Genomic DNA, 19,950 nt, shown 5'->3' with positions numbered 1-19,950 from the left:
ACAACACAATGACAAAAGGTACAACTCCTAGGGAGATACAACAGTTTTAATTGTCTATTTACCTACTAAAAGTAAATATAATAGTATGATTAAGATTGTTTATCTAACATACAGAAGATTCTGAAATGAATATTTAAAAAGTCTTATATTCTAGTAAGAAAAAAAATAAAAATCTTATATTCTAGTCAAGCACATATAAAATATTGCATCAGGTCATTCAGAAAGTCTTTAAACAATTCTAAAAGTAGACAATAGAAATCTGCTTGTAATTGCCTCTCCCTGCATCTCTCCAATGCTGTGCCGCCAAAAAAAAAAAAAAAAAGTTATTAATTTTCAGGAAAGCAGAAAGTAACTCTAAAAGTGAGTGAAATAACAACTCTGGCAGCAGGTATAGAATGAAGTCTGAAAGAAAAATTAACTGTCTTAAGGGAGGTAAAGAAGCCATGTTTTGTATAACTGCATTTGTGGAATTGAAACTTCTCTGCTCTGTGGGTGTGTGTTTTCAAATATTAGGATAATATCACACAATATAGTTTTATGTCTGGTTCTATTTTTTACTCAATATTATTTTATGATATTTTATCATGCCCTTATCTGGACTTTTACCCAGGCCCCCACCATAGCCACTAAGTTTCCTGTGCATCTTTTAGGGAAGGAAAGCAAATACTGTCTCTAAATATAACTCATGCCGATAGTTCCCTGGGGAATACATTTTAATATCTTCTATTGTCAAAATGCATCTCCCTTTGTTCAAGCTTCAGTTGTGGTGGAATGAAATGTCTATTATTTGTCTAGGCAGTAAATGTTTAGAATCAAGTTACTGCTATTTTCACTTTTCTGAATACAGTTGATACCAAGCCATTCCCGCCAAATCCTTCCAACCTCCCCTTGTCCTTTTGAGGTTACCAACCAGATACCCAGAGCTCTCAATAAGAATTTCTACTCATCTTACCTCAGTGGAGATGTCTTCCACAGTAGTCCAGATCTTGAGGTTTTCTTTGGAAATATAAGAATCACTGTTTATTTTAAGTAGGATGATAAATCAGTAAAGCTCTCAGAGACTGAACTGCAGAACTGTGTAATCTCCTGAAGGGCAGCGGGAAAAGAAGTATTTTGAAAGATAACAGGGAAAAAGGGAACTGACTAGTCAAAACCCTTGATTTAGTGCTGGCTACCTTGTACTGTACTTTCCCAGAGAGAGGGACGTTATGAAACAGTATTGAGACTCCTCCCACCAATGTTCTTAGCTTTCGATTTCCTCAGTCAGAGAAAACAATTTATTTCCTGTAAATATCTTACTCAAAAACAAAAAATTATGGCAAGGTTACACTCAAATTTGTTTTTAATTATAAATGTTGGCAGATGAAGAGTTCCAAGATTAGAACTTTCTTATCCAGAAGACTTACATGTGGGTCATTAAAAATCTATATTCACTTGAATGACTCTCACATATAAGAGAGGTAAGGTGAGTCATCTGGCTACTTATGCTTATTTCCTGTTGTTGGTGCAGCAGTGGCAAGAGAAGAAGCTGGAAGAGCCACCTTTCTACTTTCTTCTCTTTTTTTGTCTGAAACTCCTGGGAGTGATTTTTCTATACGTTATCTATTGGTTTAAATAGGACCTAAAACATTCACCCTTATCTCACTCATCTCACATACTAGCAAAGTAATGCTCAAAATTCTCCAAGCCCGGTTTCAACAGTACGTGAACTGTGAACTTCCAGATGTTCAAGCTGGTTTTAGAAAAGGCAGAGGAACCAGAGATCAAATTGTGAACACCCGCTGGATCATTGAAAAAGCAAATGAGTTCCAAAAAGCATCTATTTCTGCTTTATTGCCTATGCCAAAGCCTTTGACTGCATGGATCACAACAATCTGTGGGAAATTCTTAAAGAGATGGTAATACCAGACCACCTGACCCGCCTTCTGAGAAATCTGTATGCAGGTCAAGAAGCAATAGTTAGAACTGGACATGGAACAACAGACTGGTTCCAAATCAGGAAAGGAGTATGTCAAGGTTGTAAATTGTCACCCTGCTTATTTAACTTATATGCAGAGTACATCATGAGAAACACTGGGCTGGATGAAGCACAAGCTGGAATCAAGATTGCCAGGAGAATTATCAATAATGTCAGATATGCAGATGACACCACCCTTATGGCACAAAGCCAAGAACTAAGGAGCCTCTTGATGAAAGTGAAAGACAAGAGTGAAAGAGTTGGCTTAAAGCTCAACATTCAGAAAACTAAGATCATGGCATCCGGTCCCATCACTTCATGGCAAATAGATGGGGAAACAATCGAAACAGTGACAGACTTTATTTTGGGGGAAGCCCAAATCACTGATACTGTTCTGTTCATACTGTTCGTGGGGTTCTCAAGGCAAGAATACTGAAGTGGTTTGCCATTCCCTTCTCCAGTGGACCACGCTTTGTCAGAACTCTCCCCCATGACCCGTCCGTCTTGGGTGACCCTACACGGCATGGCTCATAGTTTCACTGAGTTCAACAAGGATGTGATCCATGTGATTACATGGGTTTGTTTCCTGTGATTGTGGTTTTCAGTCTGTCTGCCCTTTGATGGAGAAGGAAAAGAGGCTTATGGAAGCTTCCTGCTGGGAGAGACTGACAGGAGGAAACTGAATCTTGTTCTGATGGGCTTGGCCATGCTCAGTAAACCTTTAATCCAATTTCCTGTTGCTGGATGGAGCTGTGTTCCCTCCCTGCTATTTACCTGAGACCAAACTGTGGTGGAGGTAATGAAGACAATGGTGACCTCCTTCAAAAGATCCCATGCAAGTACTGCTACACTCACTGCCCCCAACCCTGCAGCAGGCCACCACTGACTCACGCCTACACTGGAGACTCCTGAACACTCACAGGCAAGCCTGGTTCAGTCTCTTGTGGGGTCCCTGCTCCTTTCTCCTGGGTCCTGGTGCACATAAGGTTCTGTTTGTGCTCTCCAAGAGTCTGTTTCCCAGTCCTGTGTAAGTTCTGGCAGCTCTATGGTGGGGTTAATGGCGACCTCTTCCAAGGGGGCTTACGCCATACCAAGTCTGCTGCACCCACAGCCCCCGTCCCTGTGGCAGTCAATTGCTGACTCACACCTCCACAGGAGATGCTTTCAAACACTGAAAGATGAACTCCCCAGGTCAGTAGGTGCCCAATATGCTACTGGAGATCAGTGGAGAAATAATTCCAGAAAGAATGAAGAGATGGAGCCAAAGCAAAAACAACACCCAGTTCTGGATGTGACTGGTGATGGAAGCAAGGTCTGATGTTGTAAAGGACAATATTGCATAGGAAAATCAAATGTTAGGTCCATGAATCAAGGCAAATTTGAAGTATCAAACAGGAGATGGCAAGAGTGAACATCAAAATTTTAGGAATCAGCAAACTAAAATGGACTGGTATGGGTGAATTTAACTCATATGACCATTATATCTATTATTATGGTCAAGAATCCCTTGGACATCAAAATTTTAGGAATCAGCAAACTAAAATGGACTGGTATGGGTGAACTTAACTCATATGACCATTATATCTATTATCATGGTCAAGAATCCCTTGGACGTCAAAATTTTAGGAATCAGCAAACTAAAATGGACTGGTATGGGTGAACTTAACTCATATGACCATTGTATCTATTATCATGGTCAAGAATCCCTTAGACGTCAAAATTTTAGGAATCAGCAAACTAAAATGGACTGGTATGGGTGAACTTAACTCATATGACCATTATATCTATTATCATGGTCAAGAATCCCTTGGACGTCAAAATTTTAGGAATCAGCAAACTAAAATGGACTGGTATGGGTGAACTTAACTCATATGACCATTATATCTATTATTATGGGCAAGAATCCCTTGGAAGAAATGGAGTAGCCATCATACTAAACAAAAGAGTCCAAAATGCAGTACTTAGATGCAATCTCAAAAATGACAGAATGATCTCTGTTCATTTCCAAGGTAAACCATTCAATGTCCAAGTCTATGCCATGACCAGTAATGCTGAAGAGCTGAAGTTGAACAGTTCTATGAAGACCTACAAGACTTTCTAGAACTAACACCCAAAAAAGATGTCCTTTTCATTATAGGGGACTGGAATGCAAAAGTAGGAAGTCAAGAAACACCTGGAGTAACAGGCAAATTTGGCCTTGGGGTACAGAATGAAGCAGGGCAAAGGCTAATAGAGTTTTCCCAAGAGAACACACTGGTCATAGCAAACACCCTCTTCCAACAACATAAGAGATGACTCTACACATGGATATCACCAGACGGTCAACACTGAAATCAGACTGATTATATTCTTTGCAGCCAAAGATGGAGAAGCTCTATACAGTCAGCAAAAAAAAAAAAAAGACAGGGAGCTGACTGTGGCTCAGATCATGAACTCCTTATTGCCAAATTTAGACTTAAATTGAAGAAAGTGGGGAAAATCACTAGACCATTCAGGTATGACCTAAATCAAATCATTTATGATTATATCGTAGAAGTGAGAAATAGATTTAAGGGACTAGATCTGATAGACAGAGTGCCTGATGAACTATGGATGGAGGTTCATGACATTGTACAGAAGACAGGGATCATGACCACCCCCAAGGGAAAGAAATGCAAAAAAAGCAAAATGGCTATCTGAGGAAGCCTTACAAATAGCTGTGAAAAGAAGAGAAGCAAAGGAGAAAAGGAAAGATATACCCATTTGAATGCAGAGTTCCAAAGAATAGCAAGGAGAGATAAGAAAGCCTTCCTCAATGATCAGTGCAAAGAAATGAAGGAAAACAATACAATGGGAAAGACTAGAGATCTCTTCAAAAAAATTAGAGATACCAAGGGAATATTTCATGCAAAGATGGGCTCAATAAAGGACAGAAATAGTATGGACTAACAGAAGCAGAAGGTATTAAGAAGAGGTGGCAAGAATACACAGAAGAACCATACAAAAAAGATCTTCATGACACAGATAATCATGATGCTGTGATCACTCATGTAGAACCAGACATCCTGGAACGTGAAGTCAAGTGGGCCTTAGGAAGCATCACTACAAACAAAGCTAGTGGAGGTGATGGAATTCCAGCTGATCTATTTCAAATCCTAAAAGATGATGCTGTGAAAGTGCTTCACTCAATATGCCAGCAAATATGGAAAACTCAGCAGTGGCCACAGGACTGGAAAAGGTCAGTTTTCATTCCAATCCCAAAGAAAGGCAATGCCAAAGAATGCTCAAACTACCGCACAATTGCACTCATCTCACATGGAAAGTAATGCTCAAAATTCTCCAAGCTAGGCTTCAATAGTACATGAACCATGAATTTCCAGATGTTCAAGCTGGTTTCAGAAAAGGCAGAGGAACCAGAGATCAAATTGCCAACATCAGTTTGATCATCAAAAAAGCAAGAGAGTCAGAAAAACATCTATTTCTGCTTTATTGACTATGCCAAAGCCTTTGACTGTGTGGATCACAATAAATTGTGGAAAATTCTGAAAGAGACAGGAATACTAGACCACGTGACCTGCCTCTTGAGAAACCTGTATGCAGGTCAGGAAGCAACAGTCAGAACTGGACATGAAACAACAGACTGGTTCCAAATCGGTAAAGGAGTACGTCAAGTCTGTATATTGTCACCCTGCTTATTTAACTTCTACGCAGAGTACATCATGAGAAACGCTGGGCTGGAGGAAGCACAGGCTGGAATCAAGATTGCCAGGAGAAATATCAATAACCTCAGATATGCAGATGACACCACCCTTATGGCAGAAAGTGAAGAAAAACTAAAGAGCCTCTTGATGAAAGTGAAAGAGGAGAGTGAAAAAGTTGGCTTAGAGCTCAACATTCAGCAAACTAAGATCATGGCATCTGGTCCCATCACTTCATGGCAAATAGATGGGGAAACAGTGGAAACAGTGTCAGACTTTATTTTGGGGGGCTCCAAAATCACTGCAGATGGTGACTGCAGCCATGAAATTAAAAGATGCTTACTCCTTGGAAGAAAAATTATGACCGACCTAGGCAGCATATTAAAAAGCAGAGACATTACTTTGCCAAAAAACGTCCATCTAGTCAAGGCTATGGTTTTTCCAGTAGTCATGTATGGATGTGAGATTGGACTATAAAGAAAGCTGAGTACTGAAGAATTGATGCTTTTGAACTGTGGTGTTGGAGAAGACTCTTGAGAATCCCTTGGACTGCAAGGAGATCCAACCAATCCATCCTAAAGAAGTCAGTCCTGAATATTCATTGGAAGGACTGATGTTGAAGTTGAAACTACTTTGGCCACCTGATACGAAGAACTGACTCATTTGGAAAGACCCTCATGCTGGGAAAGATTGAAGGCTGGAGGAGAAGGGGATGACAGAGGGTAAGGTGGTTGGATGGCATCACCGACTCAATGAACATGAGTTTGAGTAAACTCTGGGAGTTGGTGGTGGACAGGGAGGCCTAGTGTGCTGCAGTCCATGGGGTCGCAGAGTTGGACATGACTGAGCAACTGAACTGAACTGAAATCACTGATGGTGACTGCAGCCATGAAATCAAAAGACACTTGCTCCTTGGAAGAATAGTTATGACTAACCTAAACAGAATATTAAAAAAGCAGAGATATCACTTTGCCAACAAAGGTCCCTCTAGCGAAAGCTCTGGTTTTCCCAGTAGTCATGTATGGAAGTGAGAGCTGGACTATAAAGAAAGCTGAGTGCTTAAGAATTGATGATTTTGAACTGCGGTGTTGGATAAGACTCTTGAGAGTTCCTTGGACTGCAAGGATATCCAACCAGTCAATCCCAAAGGAAATCAGTCCTAAATATTCACTGGAAGAACTGATGCTGAAACTCCAATACTTTGGCTACCTGATGCGAAGAACTGACTCATTGGAAAAGACTCTGATGCTGGGAAAGAATGAAGGCAGAAGAAGGGGATGACAGAGGATGAGATGGCTTGATGGCATCATCGACTTGATGGACATAAGTTTGAGTAAGCTCCGGGAGTTGGTGATGGACAGGTAAGCCTGGCATGCTGCAGTCCATGGGGTCACAAAGAGTTGGACATGACTGAGCAACTGAACTGAAAACATTCACCCAGTTAATGACTGACACGCCTGGAACTTGACAAAGCCTTTATTTCTGTAAAAGATCATTACAAATAGATCAATATTTTGTCAGATAATAGAAAGAAGCGAGTACTAGTTGCCCTTCTGACTATGATTAGCTACTTAACCTCACTGGTTAAATTCATAATTATTTATCACACTTTCTCATGAGTCATGGATAAACATAAGTGGCTAGTGGGTTTATTTCATGGCAACTTTGAAATCTTGCAAATTCTGGAAGGACACTGAACCTCTGGAATGAGACAGGTCTGATAAATATTTTGGTCTATGGTGTTACTTCAGTGAAGGACAGTGGATACCTTCTGGGATACCATACACCCTGAGATGTCAAAGAAACAGCATGAGCCAGCAGACATTATATTGGTTACTCACCAGCTGATCTGCAAGGAGAGTGAGATGACTGCAAATGGGACCTAAAAGACAGTCAATGTTTGTAGATTAACAGATTGATAACAGATTACTGTTATCAATGCTGAAAACCCTTTGGTCTGCCAAACTAGTTATGGTTTATAGAATTTCACTCTCAGGAGGATGACATGTATGGCATGGAGGCAGACAGACACTCAGTTGTACAAACCAAGATAATTCAGTTAGAGAGGAGCGATAGGATGGGGGGAGGAAATGTCAGCACAGTTAAGATGTGTGTTACTGTTCTATGGCAGCAAGACACACTCTAGACTCCTCTGAGGGGGGCGTTAGATATTTCATGCCGTGGCCACAACCGGCTTGGAAATTCAGTGGGATTCAATATTAGAGGAAATGACAATAACCAATTTGCAGATTAACATCAATCTTTGGCTTTGGCAATTCAGCTGAATAATATTCATCTCATCCTTTAGGTTTGGCTTTTATGACTCAAACACACACATATGTACATATACATACACATACATGTATGCATTAGCATACATCATGTACATACATATTCACAGAGACAGCAGATCATTCTCTTGGTTTTGTATGCTTAGAAGAAAGTTCTTCTGTCTTATTTTTTTAATTCAAAAAATATTTAACAATAGGTAATATTTAAGGATCTAAAATACAATATGGTGACTATAGCTAATAATACTGTAATGTATACTTGAAGTTTGCTAGGAGATTAAATCTTAAGAATTTTTACAAAAATAGGTAACTTTTAAAGTTTGTGTATGTGTGCTCTTTTCACTCTTAAATATGAATCACCTTCAGAGAAACCTCTAAAGTGAAAGACAAAGAACAAAGCATTCAGAGAAAAGAACTTGAAAGAAACAGAGGAGGCAGAAGGAAACTGCATATACACACACACACATATTTAATCATCAGAGACAGGAGAAGAGATTGTATCACTGAAACAAAAAGATAATGCTAACAAATGTGAAAAAAAATTTTTTTAATTAACAGAAGAGTTTTTAGAGATGTGTCTTTTAAATGTGATAGAACAAATTTACATGTAATAGCATGGTAGAGGATAAATTTGAAGAGTTCCTTTTCAGTGTATACCTAAAAAACAATGAGACAGAGAAAAAGAGAAATGTAGAAGTTTATGCCTGGGTGAATATGAACCAGATCAAGATGGTTATATATAATAGGTGCCCAAGCAAGAGTGAACCAAGGTAATACAGAAAAAAAGAAAAAAATTATCAAAGAAATAATATCTAGCTTGATGAATGTGCTTACAAAAGCACATCATTTTAAAAACCACAAAACATCAACAAGAGAGCAAGTCTTAAAATTTCTGGGAAAAAAAAAAAAAAAGATCACATACAAGGATTAGTGTTTTGAGACATTTGGTGTTGGCTCACGGAATCACAAGCAAAAAAAGAAAATTCACTCCAGAACCAAAGGAAAGCAGTCACTCAGGTCTTTGCAGCAAAGTAGGAGCGTTACTTAAAGTTAGAAGTTAGAGAGACAACTTCTGACATAAATGCCTTAAAGGAATAGAAAGAGACCCCTCCACCCTTTAAGACATCTCATTATATACCTTTTGACTTGTTCATAGCTTTTGAATAGGATTGGGCAGTTAACACTGGGTCAGTTTGTTTTTCTTAGATCTTGTTACAAAGTCTGAAGGCCGGTCTCTTGACAACATCAAGAAAACCAGCCTCTCTGACTCTCCTGTTATCAATTAGTCAGTTCCCCTAGATCCTGCTTCTGACTTGTGTGAATAGACATAAATCCCAAATGGCCACAAATTCCAGGACCAGGGTGACTATGTGACTGGGCCCATGGACTCAGTATCAACCGCCTAAAGAATGCTATCTATCATAATTCTTTTTAATCATCCTGTAATACTGTTTGAAATCTCATCCATAGTAACATATTCATTTGATGACAAGAAAAATTAAATTAACTTCACTTACTATGATATTCTCTAGTTGTATCCATGTTGCTACAAATGACATTATTCCATTCTTGTTTATGGAAAAGAATATAAAAAAGAGTTTCTATTTGTATGTAACTGAGTCACTTTGCTATAAAGCAGAGTTTAGTGCAACAATGTAAATCAACTATGCTTCAATTTAAAAAATAACAAAAATTTTTTAAATATTAAATTAAAACATAATGGGCCCTACTAAATGCTGATTATAGTACCTTCCCACTTGCTCATCCTAAGGATCTATTAATTTTACACAAAATTTCAAACACAACTTACATTAAGGCATAATAGTATTTCAGAAGTAGGTTTAATTACTTACAACTAAGAGAATTTGGGAAGCTTCCATTAAGGAAAAAGATACTGGAATGGCCTTATCAGAAAGAATCAGATTTCAGTAAGTGGGAATACAAAAAATGGAATCCCGGGTCAACAGAATGAAATAGTCAATTTCAAGGATCATCTACAATAAGTAGAGTCAATAAGCCATATATTCCCTGGAGTCTCTGATTGCCTCTGACACAGAGAGCTAAACTTTATCTCTACACACTAAGTCCTAGATCCTTCCAAATATTTTCTCCAGTAGCCTCACAACATACCATGTGGTAAAGACATTAAACATTAACTACATCTCATCGATAATGGAACTGAAATTGAAAGAGGTTAACGCAATTGCTCAAGGAACAAACTGTGGAAAATTCTTAAAAAAATGGGAATACCAGACCACCTTGCCTGCCTCCTCCTGTGACACCTGTATGCAGGACGAGAAGCAAGTTAGAAACAGACACGGAACAACAGACTGTTGCAAATTGGGAAAGGAGTACAGCAAGGCTGCATACTGTCACCTGCTTATTTAACTTACATGCAGAGTATATCATACGAAATGCCGGACTGGATGAAGCACAAGCTGGAATCAAGACTGCTGGGAGATATATCAATAACTTCAGATAAGCAGATTACACCTCACTTATGACAGAAAGCAAAGAGGAACTAAAGAGCCTCTTGATGAAAGTGAAAGAGGAGAGTGAAAAACCTGGCTTAAAATTCAACATTCAGAAAACTAAGATCATGGCATCTGGTCCCATCACTTCATGGCAAATAGATGGGGAAACAATGGAAACAGTGACAGATACTGTTTTATTTTCTTTGACTCCAAAATCACTGTAGATGGTGACTGTAGTCATGAAATTAAAAGATGTTTGCTCTTGGAAGAAAAGCTATGACAAACTTAGACAGCATATTAAAAAGCAAAAACATTACTTTGTCAAAAATGGTCTATATAGTCAAAGCTATGGTTTTTCCAGTAGTCACGAATGTATGTGAGAGTTGGACCATAAAGAAGTCTGAATGCGAAAGAACTGATGCTTTTGAACTGTGGTGTTGAAGACTCTTGAGAGTCCCTTGGACTGCAAGGAGATCAAACCAGTCAGTCCTGAAGGAAATCAGTCCTGAATATTCTTTGAAAGGACTGATGCTGACGCTGAAGCTCCAATACTTTTGCCACCTGATGCAAATAGCTGACTCATTAGAAAAGACTCTGATGCTGGGAAAGACTGTAGGCAGGAGGAGAAGGGGACAACAGAGGATGAGATGGTTAGATGGTATCACTGACTCAATGGACATGAATTTGAGCAAGCTCCAGGAGATGGTGAAGGACAGGGAAGCCTGGCGTGCTGCAGTCCATGGGTCACAAGAAGTTGGACATGCCTGAGTGACTGAACAACAACAGCAACCCAGCAAGTTAGTGGTGGAGACAAAATTTAAAGTCAGTTGTTTTCTGTTAAATGCCCATTCTCTTTATATCACTCTGCCCTGCCTTTTAGAATATTTGCAAATAATTTGTATATTTGACACACCAATATACAGAAATCTTTTTTGGGGGAGTACAGACAGATCACATAAACAGACTCTAGAGGGGAAGGCCCTGCATTCACCCACATCCACCCTTTCTATGTCTCTCTCACAGCACCGTTTTCCGCTTCAGGTTTCACACAGCTCAACACACAGATAAACATTCTACTAAAGAGGAAGCAACAACCTCAGACTGTTCAAGATCCTTACCAGAAATTGTAACTAGTGTTTTTTTTTGTTTGTTTTTTTGTTTTTTAGTTTGTCATACAATGTAATGATATAGTGAATCAAAGGGGTTTCATTAAAGGATATTAACCTTTCTGATCACTGGGAAAGCTGAAAGAGCAAAATCAAGTCAAAACTCAGGACTTCCCTGGTGGCCCAGTGGTTAAGAATTCGCCTGGCAATGCAGGGGACAAGGGTTCAATCCCTCCACATGAGGCAGGGGAACTTAGCCCATTCCTTTGCCACAAGTACTGAGTCTGCGTGCAGCAACAACTGAAGCCCTTGCAGCCTATAGAGACTGTGCTTTTCAATAAGAGAAGTTTGCAACAAGAAAGCTGCATACCTCAAGGAAGAGAAGCCCCTGCTTGCCACAACTAGAGAAAGCCCGCAAGCAGCAATGACAGCTCGGTGCAGCCTAAATAAAATACTTTTTTTTTTTTTTTTAAGTCTAAACTCACACAAAAAAATTCCACCATGGTTCACATACCTCTTCATCCCACCCACATTCACACACTCCAAACAAGGCAGCAAAACTGTTTTGAATGAGCAAGCTCAGTACTTCCACCACTGCATACAAGATGTCAAGTCCTGATTTCACCTTATTCATGAAATCTGCAGTACTAATGCCACTCCCATGTAGGGAATTTGACTTTGTGATTACTGCTATCACCTAATACCCTCATATATTTGAAACCAGCTGTATCCGCCAGAAGGAAGCCCCATGTGTATCCTGGTTCTTCTGCTGATGACTTCTAAATCAAGCCTCACTTGGAAGCAGGTGACAGGGCAAACCTATGCCACATGTATCCAACTGGACTGCAAGAGAACTTGAGAGTTTGACTTCTGAGTTGGAAGGTGGGAACATGTGGATTGTTTAAAAGATGTTGGGTAGCCATGAATATGACATGTCTACTCTAAACCCATTCAAAAGACCTAGGAGCCACATCATTCACAGATTTCTAGCTCAAGAACGTAAGAGAATGAATGATGGGCTCATTACAGAGGATGGGAGCACTGTAGGAGGAGTACGTCAGAACAGGTGAAGAGACGTGGTTTTAATGCTCTAAGTGTTGAACTCGAGGCTCCTGTGAGATGTAAATGGAGATGCTTAATTGAATAGATGACCCTGGAGCTTAGATGAAAAGTCAGAACTCTAGATAATAACGTGAACAGAGTCAGAATACAGATGACAATTGATCCTCTGGAACAGGATGAGATACTCAGGGCATGCTGAGTGGGGAAAGGGTAGGCGTTGGAGCCACAGGGAGGTCAGACAGGAAATAGCTGAGCAGAAGAGGAAGTCAGCAAAGAGAACTGAGAAAGAAAGGTCAGGGCAGAACGGAAAGGAAGCAGCAGCTACTGGGGTCTGGAAGGCAAGCCAGAGAACATTTCAAGAAGGGTGGGGTTCAGACCCAGCAGACCCTTCTAGAATCAGTTATTAGGTAATTATTCATTTCCTCCAAATTTTATCCTTCATTCCATAACTTTAGTCTGGTTTGATCTGTTATGTTGGGTCACAATAAACTGAAACAGGGTAGGTAAAAATACAACATGACTGAGGCAACAGTAAAAACTTGAGAGCTGATCCTAAGGCTCTTCCAGCTTCTGAATCATATTCTTTCCCCTATATCCTCAGTGCCTCCTGCTCTTCCTATCTCAGGAACACAGGCCCTTTGTGGTGTGTGGACATCTTTCTGTTCTCTTCCTGGCCATCTTATCCAGAATGCTCTGTGATCAGGCATTCCCCCATAACTCTCTGCCCTAATAGACTAAGCTCAGGCTACCCTTATCATACCTGACCTCCATTTCCTCCTTATCCTTCATTTAGTTCATTTCTATTCACCTCCAGGTCTTTGTTTATATTTCACTTCCTCCAAAATTATTTTCAAGTCCTCCCAGCCTAAATCAGGGTTAAGTAATCCTACTGCCAATCCCCATGAAACTTAGGATTTCCTATATATTAACATTGTGCAAAGAAGTGTCTGGGCTCTGGTTCTGCACAAAATTAAAATCCCTACTCCACTACCTGTGTGAGCTTGGAAATATCTCTTACCCTACTGAGGACCAGTAGGGCCCAATCCACATAGATGCTGTGAAAATTGAGTTCACACATTTAAAGCACAAAGCAAAGTAATTGAAAGATAAAAAGCAGTTGGCAAACACTGTGCATTATTATTGTCAGTATCGTCACTCTCATCGTATTGTTTTATGAGGCCTAATATCTGCCTTCTTCACTGAGATATAAACTCTATCGGGGCATAAATTGAATCTATCTTGTCTATAAAATGAAAGAAAAAAATCATCACTGGGACTGGAATCTAGTAAGACTTGGATGCACATTTGTTAATTATATGATTCCCATACACCACATATGAAAAATAACCCTCTTTCCACTAGACTTTTAAAATATATGACCTAGTTTAGCAGTAATATTTTAAAAGTTATCAGAAATCTGTTTTGTCAAAATGTTCTTTCAATGATTCTTCTTGAAGATGTGGCAGTTTTGCAAAGTATGAATGATACCTTTGCTACCTATGAATGATAAAGTTCTTAAAAAGGCAAGGTTAAAGATCTGATTCTTGGCAAAGAAGCTTATCCATGTTGTTGTGACATACAGCATTTTAAAATAACAACTAGCTTCACGGTCTCAAGATGCCTTCGGCCACCAGCCACAGCGGAAGCGGCAGCAAGTCGTCTGGACCGCCACCGCCGTCGGGCTCCTCCGGGAATGAGGCGGGGGCCGGGGCCGCCGCGCCGGCTTCTCAACACCCCACGTCCGGCACCGGGGCTGTCCAGACCGAGGCCATGAAGCAGATTCTCGGGGTGATCGACAAGAAACTTCGGAACCTGGAGAAGAAGAAGGGCAAGCTTGATGATTATCAGGAACGAATGAACAAAGGGGAAAGGCTTAATCAAGATCAGCTGGATGCCGTATCTAAGTACCAGGAAGTCACAAATAACTTGGAGTTCGCAAAAGAATTACAGAGGAGTTTCATGGCGTTAAGCCAAGATATTCAGAAAACAATAAAGAAGACAGCACGTCGGGAGCAGCTTATGAGAGAGGAAGCTGAACAGAAACGTTTAAAAACAGTACTTGAGCTGCAATATGTTTTGGACAAACTGGGAGATGATGAAGTGAGAACTGACCTGAAGCAGGGTTTGAATGGAGTGGCAATATTGTCTGAAGAGGAATTGTCGTTGTTAGATGAGTTCTACAAATTAGCAGACCCTGAACGAGACATGAGCTTGAGGTTGAATGAGCAGTATGAACATGCCTCCATTCACCTGTGGGACTTGCTAGAAGGAAAGGAAAAACCTGTATGTGGAACAACTTATAAAGCTCTAAAGGAAATTGTTGAGCGTGTTTTCCAGTCAAACTACTTTGACAGCACCCACAACCACCAGAACGGTCTGTGTGAGGAAGAGGAGGCGGCCTCAGCACCTACAGTTGAAGACCAGGTAGCTGAAGCTGAACCTGAGCCAGCGGAAGAATACACTGAACAAAATGAGGTTGAATCAACAGAGTATGTAAATAGACAATTTATGGCAGAAACACAGTTCAGCAGTGGTGAAAAGGAGCAGGTAGATGAATGGACAGTTGAAACTGTTGAGGTGGTAAACTCACTCCAGCAGCAGCCTCAGGCTGCATCTCCTTCAGTACCGGAACCCCACTCTTTGACCCCAGTGGCTCAAGCCGATCCCCTCGTGAGAAGACAGCGAGTACAGGACCTTATGGCACAAATGCAGGGCCCCTATAACTTCATACAGGATTCAGTGCTGGATTTTGAAAACCAGACACTTGATCCTGCCATTGTATCAGCACAGCCGATGAATCCAGCGCAGAACATGGACATACCCCAGCTGGTTTGCCCTCCAGTTCATTCTGAATCTAGACTTGCTCAACCTAATCAAGTTTCTGTACAACCAGAAGCTACACAGGTTCCTTTGGTTTCATCTACAAATGAGGGATACACAGCATCTCAACCCTTGTACCAACCTTCTCATGTTACTGAGCAACGACCACAAAAGGAACCGATTGACCAGATTCAGGCAACGATCTCTTTAAATACAGACCAGACTACAGCATCATCATCCCTTCCTGCTGCTTCTCAGCCTCAAGTGTTCCAGGCTGGGACAAGCAAACCTTTACATAGCAGCGGAATCAATGTAAATGCAGCTCCATTCCAATCCATGCAAACAGTGTTCAATATGAATGCCCCAGTTCCTCCTGTTAATGAACCAGAAACTTTAAAACAGCAAAATCAGTACCAGGCTAGTTATAACCAGAGCTTTTCCAGTCAGCCTCACCAAGTAGAACAAACAGAGCTTCAGCAAGAACAGCTTCAAACAGTGGTTGGCACTTACCATGGTTCCCAGGACCAGCCCCATCAAGTGACTGGTAACCACCAGCAGCCTCCTCAGCAGAACACTGGATTTCCGCGTAGCAGTCAGCCCTATTACAACAGTCGTGGTGTGTCTCGTGGAGGTTCCCGTGGTGCTCAAGGCTTGATGAATGGATACAGAGGACCTGCTAATGGATTCAGAGGAGGATATGATGGTTACCGCCCTTCATTCTCTACTAACACTCCAAACAGTGGTTATACACAGTCTCAGTTCAGTGCTCCCCGGGACTACTCTGGCTATCAGCGGGATGGATATCAGCAGAATTTCAAGCGAAGCTCTGGGCAGAGTGGACCACGGGGAGCCCCACGAGGTCGTGGAGGGCCCCCAAGACCCAACAGAGGGATGCCGCAAATGAACACTCAGCAAGTGAATTAATCTGATTCACAGGATTATGTTTAATCGCCAAAAACACACTGGCCAGTGTACCATAATATGTTACCAGAAGAGTTATTATCTATTTGTTCTCCCTTTCAGGAAACTTATTGTAAAGGGACTGTTTTCATCCCATAAAGACAGGACTACAATTGTCAGCTTTATATTACCTGGATATGGAAGGAAACTATTTTTACTCTGCATGTTCTGTCCTAAGCGTCATCTTGAGCCTTGCACATGATACTCAGATTCCTCACCCTTGCTTAGGAGTAAAACACAATATACTTTAATGGGGTGATATCTCCATAGTTATTTGAAGTGGCTTGGATAAAGCAAGATTGACTTCTGACATTGGATAAAATCTACAAATCAGCCCTAGAGTCATTCAATGGTAACTGACAAAACTAAAATATTTCCCTTGAAAGGAAGATGGAAGGAGTGGAGTGTGGTTCGGCAGAACAAATGCATTTCACACCTTTTCCGGTTAAATTGGAGCACTGAACATTTAGATGCATACCAAATTATGCATGGGCCCTTAATCACACATACAAGGCTGGGTACCAGCCTTAGGCTTTGACACGGCACTATTCATCCTCTGGCCAGACGACTGTGGTTTAAGACACATGTAAATTGCTTTTTAACAGCTGATACTGTATAAGACAAAGCCAAAATGCAAAACTAGGCTTTGATTGGCACTTTTTGAAAAATATGCAACAATTAAGGGATATAATCTGGATGGCCGCTTCTGTACTTAATGTGAAATATTTAGATACCTTTTGAACACTTAACAGTTCTTTGACAATGACTTTTGTAAGGATTGGTAGTATATATCATTCCTTATGACGTACATTGTCTGTCACTAATCCTTGGATCTTGCTGTATTGTCACCTAAATTGGTACAGGTACTGATGAAAATCTAATGGATAATCGTAACACTCTTGGTCACATGTTTTTCCTGCAGCCTGAAAGTTTTTAAAAGAAAAAGACATCAAATGCCTGCTGCTGCCACCCTTTTAAATTGCTATCTTTTGAAAAGCACCAGTATGTGTTTTAGATTGATTTCCCTATTTTAGGGAAATGACAGTCAATAGTTTCACTTCTGATGGTATAAGCAAACAAATAAAACATGTTTATAAAATAACAACTAAAAGTAAAACATAATACTAAGACATATACAAATTTCAGAAACTTTATAAAAGTTCTAAATTGCCTATGTTAATAACATTCATTCATACAGTATAATCTGAGGAGGTTTATCACTCATTTGACAATGTTTTCTGTGTAATTTAACCTACCCACAAATTCTGGTTGGTTTAATAGTAATATATTTTTTTTTCCTGAGGTGCCTCAGTGGCCCGCTGAAGCATGCCAAAGCTGTGTGTGCTATGCTTAGTCAGTCAGCCGTGTCCGACTCTTTGCAACCCTCTGGCCTGTGGCCTGCCAGGCTCCTCTGTCCATGGGATTCTCCAGGCAAGAATACTGTAGTGGGTTGCCATGCCCTCCTCCAGGGGATCTTCTCAACCCAGGGATCAAACCCAGGTGTCCTACACTGCATCTGAAGTCAAAAGAACTTTAATTAGAATTTGATAGGAAGTTCCCTCATAGCTCAGTTGGTAAAGAATCCGCCTACAATGCAGGAGACCCCGGTTTGATTCCTCAGTTTGGAAGATCCACTGGAGAAGGGGTAGACTACCCACTACAGTATACCTGGGCTTCCCTTGTGCCTCGGCTGATAAAGAATCCCCCTGCAATGTGGGAGACCTGGGTTCGACCCCTGGGTTGGGAAGATCCCCTGGAGAAGGGAAAGGCTACCCACTCCAGTATTCTGCCTGGGAAATCCCATGGATGGAGGAGCCTGGTGGGCTACAGTCCATGGGGTCACAAAGAGTCGGACTCGACTGAAGTGACTGAGCACCTAGAGATCAGTTAAAGGCAAAAAAGTTCACACAATCTATTATCAAAAGCAGCATTCTTGTACACTTGTTCTCCTAGCAGAGAGAAACCAAATCTAGTCCTTCACCAGTCTAGTTTTAGTAACAATCCATTTGACCAATTAAGTTTAATCTAGTCTCAGACTGACCATGCTCACAACTCCTTTTTACTCAAAACATATATCCCAATTTCCTACTGTGTAGTGTAATGTTTTAATATTTTCAGTAACTTTAATTACATATTTAAATGAAAATCCCTAACTATTAAAAACCTTAACTTCAGTGAAAAGTGAAAGTGAAGTCGCTCAGCTGTGTTCAACTCTTTGCAATCCCATGGACTGTAGCCCATTAGGATCCTCCATCCATGGGGTTTTCCAGGCAAGAGTACTGGAGTGAGCTGCCATTTCCTTCTCCAGGGGTCTTCAGTGAAAACCAAGAGGCAAATAACTGTTACCAAAATCGAGAGACTATTTTAGATAATTTTCAGAACATAATTGTTACTATAGAGTTTACCTAAAAGCTCTTACCGTATTTGCATTTAGTTCACTCATAAAAATTTTATCATACCAAGTCATGTTTCTTGCTAACAAATTTGCCATAGATACTCTTCAATTCCAAGCAACTCAGATTGATTAAATGAGCTCCAGAGAACCCAGGTAGATCATTTACATCTCAAATTTCTCTTGTATCTGCTTATACAAAACCCAGTCATCTTGGGCTATTTTCAGGGAACTTTCTTTTTTCCCATTCCCAAATATCCACCTCAGTTCAAACAAACAAGCAACAGTAATAGACAGAAAATAGTACATATCATCCTCTCACATTAGTTTGCCCCCCTTGAAGCAAATCAGGAAGGGATTTGGACATAGGTACCAAGACACTATTCACATATATATACATACACCCCCAAGATAAAAGCAATTGCAAAAGGCACACCTCTATAAAATAGCGGAGCCATCAAGGTACTTTACTCTCCAGATCTCAGGGAGTTTTGAGGTGTTTTCTTTCATTTAGCAAACTTAGCTAAGATCTCTCAGTTTTGCAAAAGTACCCCATGGGACTGTAGGATAGAACAGAGCTCTGATCATCCACACTTAATTATTCATGACCAGTATTATTAAATCTCAAGCAAATAGCAATTAAAAGTACAAATTCCAACAGAAGTGCACACAAAACAGAAGCAAATGAATCAGTTCTCAAAATGGGTTGAGTCCTACAACACTTTCCCTCTCCAATAGGGTACCCCAATCAACAAATTGGCTAGTCTCATAGAGCGAGAGCCCAAATTGAGAGGGGAAATTGTTCCTGGTTGTACTCAGGAGAGCGACTTACCCTTAAGCAAATGGAGGTCTCCACCCCAACATAATACACACAAAAACACAAACAACAACTAAGCTATGCTGACACAGACAGAAAATCAGAGGAGGTACAGTCTAGAATGCCCATTTCCACTCCCAGACGGAGGCCTTCAAACAAATTGGCCAGACTCTCAAAAGAGTGGATGGCGTGACTCACTGCAAAGGAAGCCTCCCAAATGGGGTGCGGAGAATTCCCAGCATGTGCAAGCCAGAGCTGTTGCCAAAATCTTGGCTCCCTGCCCAATGTCAAATAGAAATGCAGAGACAGAGTTTGGAAGAAATAGAAAGAGTGGCTTTTCTTCTGTCTCCTGAGCAAGAGGAGAGAACACAACAGGCTAGTGACTCAAGAACTG

The 19,950-nt window shown here is 40.6% G+C and overlaps 2 protein-coding genes across 3 annotated transcripts in view; one reads left to right on the top strand and one right to left on the bottom strand.

Moving 5' to 3' along the window:
- LOC122431238 (interferon-activable protein 203-like) overlaps window positions 1-1,202 on the bottom strand; it is a 40,624-nt gene extending 39,422 nt beyond the window's left edge. For both annotated transcript variants that reach the window (XM_043452423.1, XM_043452429.1), the window contains exon 1: window positions 953-1,202. The gene's annotated coding sequence lies outside the window, so the exon portion shown is untranslated. The remainder of the gene's footprint in view (window positions 1-952) is intronic.
- A 12,967-nt stretch (window positions 1,203-14,169) lies between these two features.
- On the top strand, window positions 14,170-17,446 carry LOC122431229 (caprin-1-like). Its single transcript, XM_043452410.1, has one exon. The coding sequence runs from the start codon at window positions 14,185-14,187 to the stop codon at window positions 16,309-16,311; it is 2,127 nt and encodes a 708-aa protein (XP_043308345.1). The 5' UTR covers window positions 14,170-14,184; the 3' UTR covers window positions 16,312-17,446.
- The last annotated feature ends 2,504 nt before the right edge of the window (window positions 17,447-19,950 follow it).

Source organism: Cervus canadensis, chromosome 2, assembly GCF_019320065.1.
Source record: "Cervus canadensis isolate Bull #8, Minnesota chromosome 2, ASM1932006v1, whole genome shotgun sequence".
Classification (NCBI taxonomy): Eukaryota; Metazoa; Chordata; class Mammalia; order Artiodactyla; family Cervidae; genus Cervus; species Cervus canadensis.
This window is presented reverse-complemented; position numbering and strand designations above follow the sequence as displayed.

Bases quoted from the DNA above. Each gene is read 5' to 3' on its own strand.
- LOC122431229 (XM_043452410.1), top strand. From the start codon at position 14,185: ATGCCTTCGGCCACCAGCCACAGCGGAAGCGGCAGCAAGTCGTCTGGA.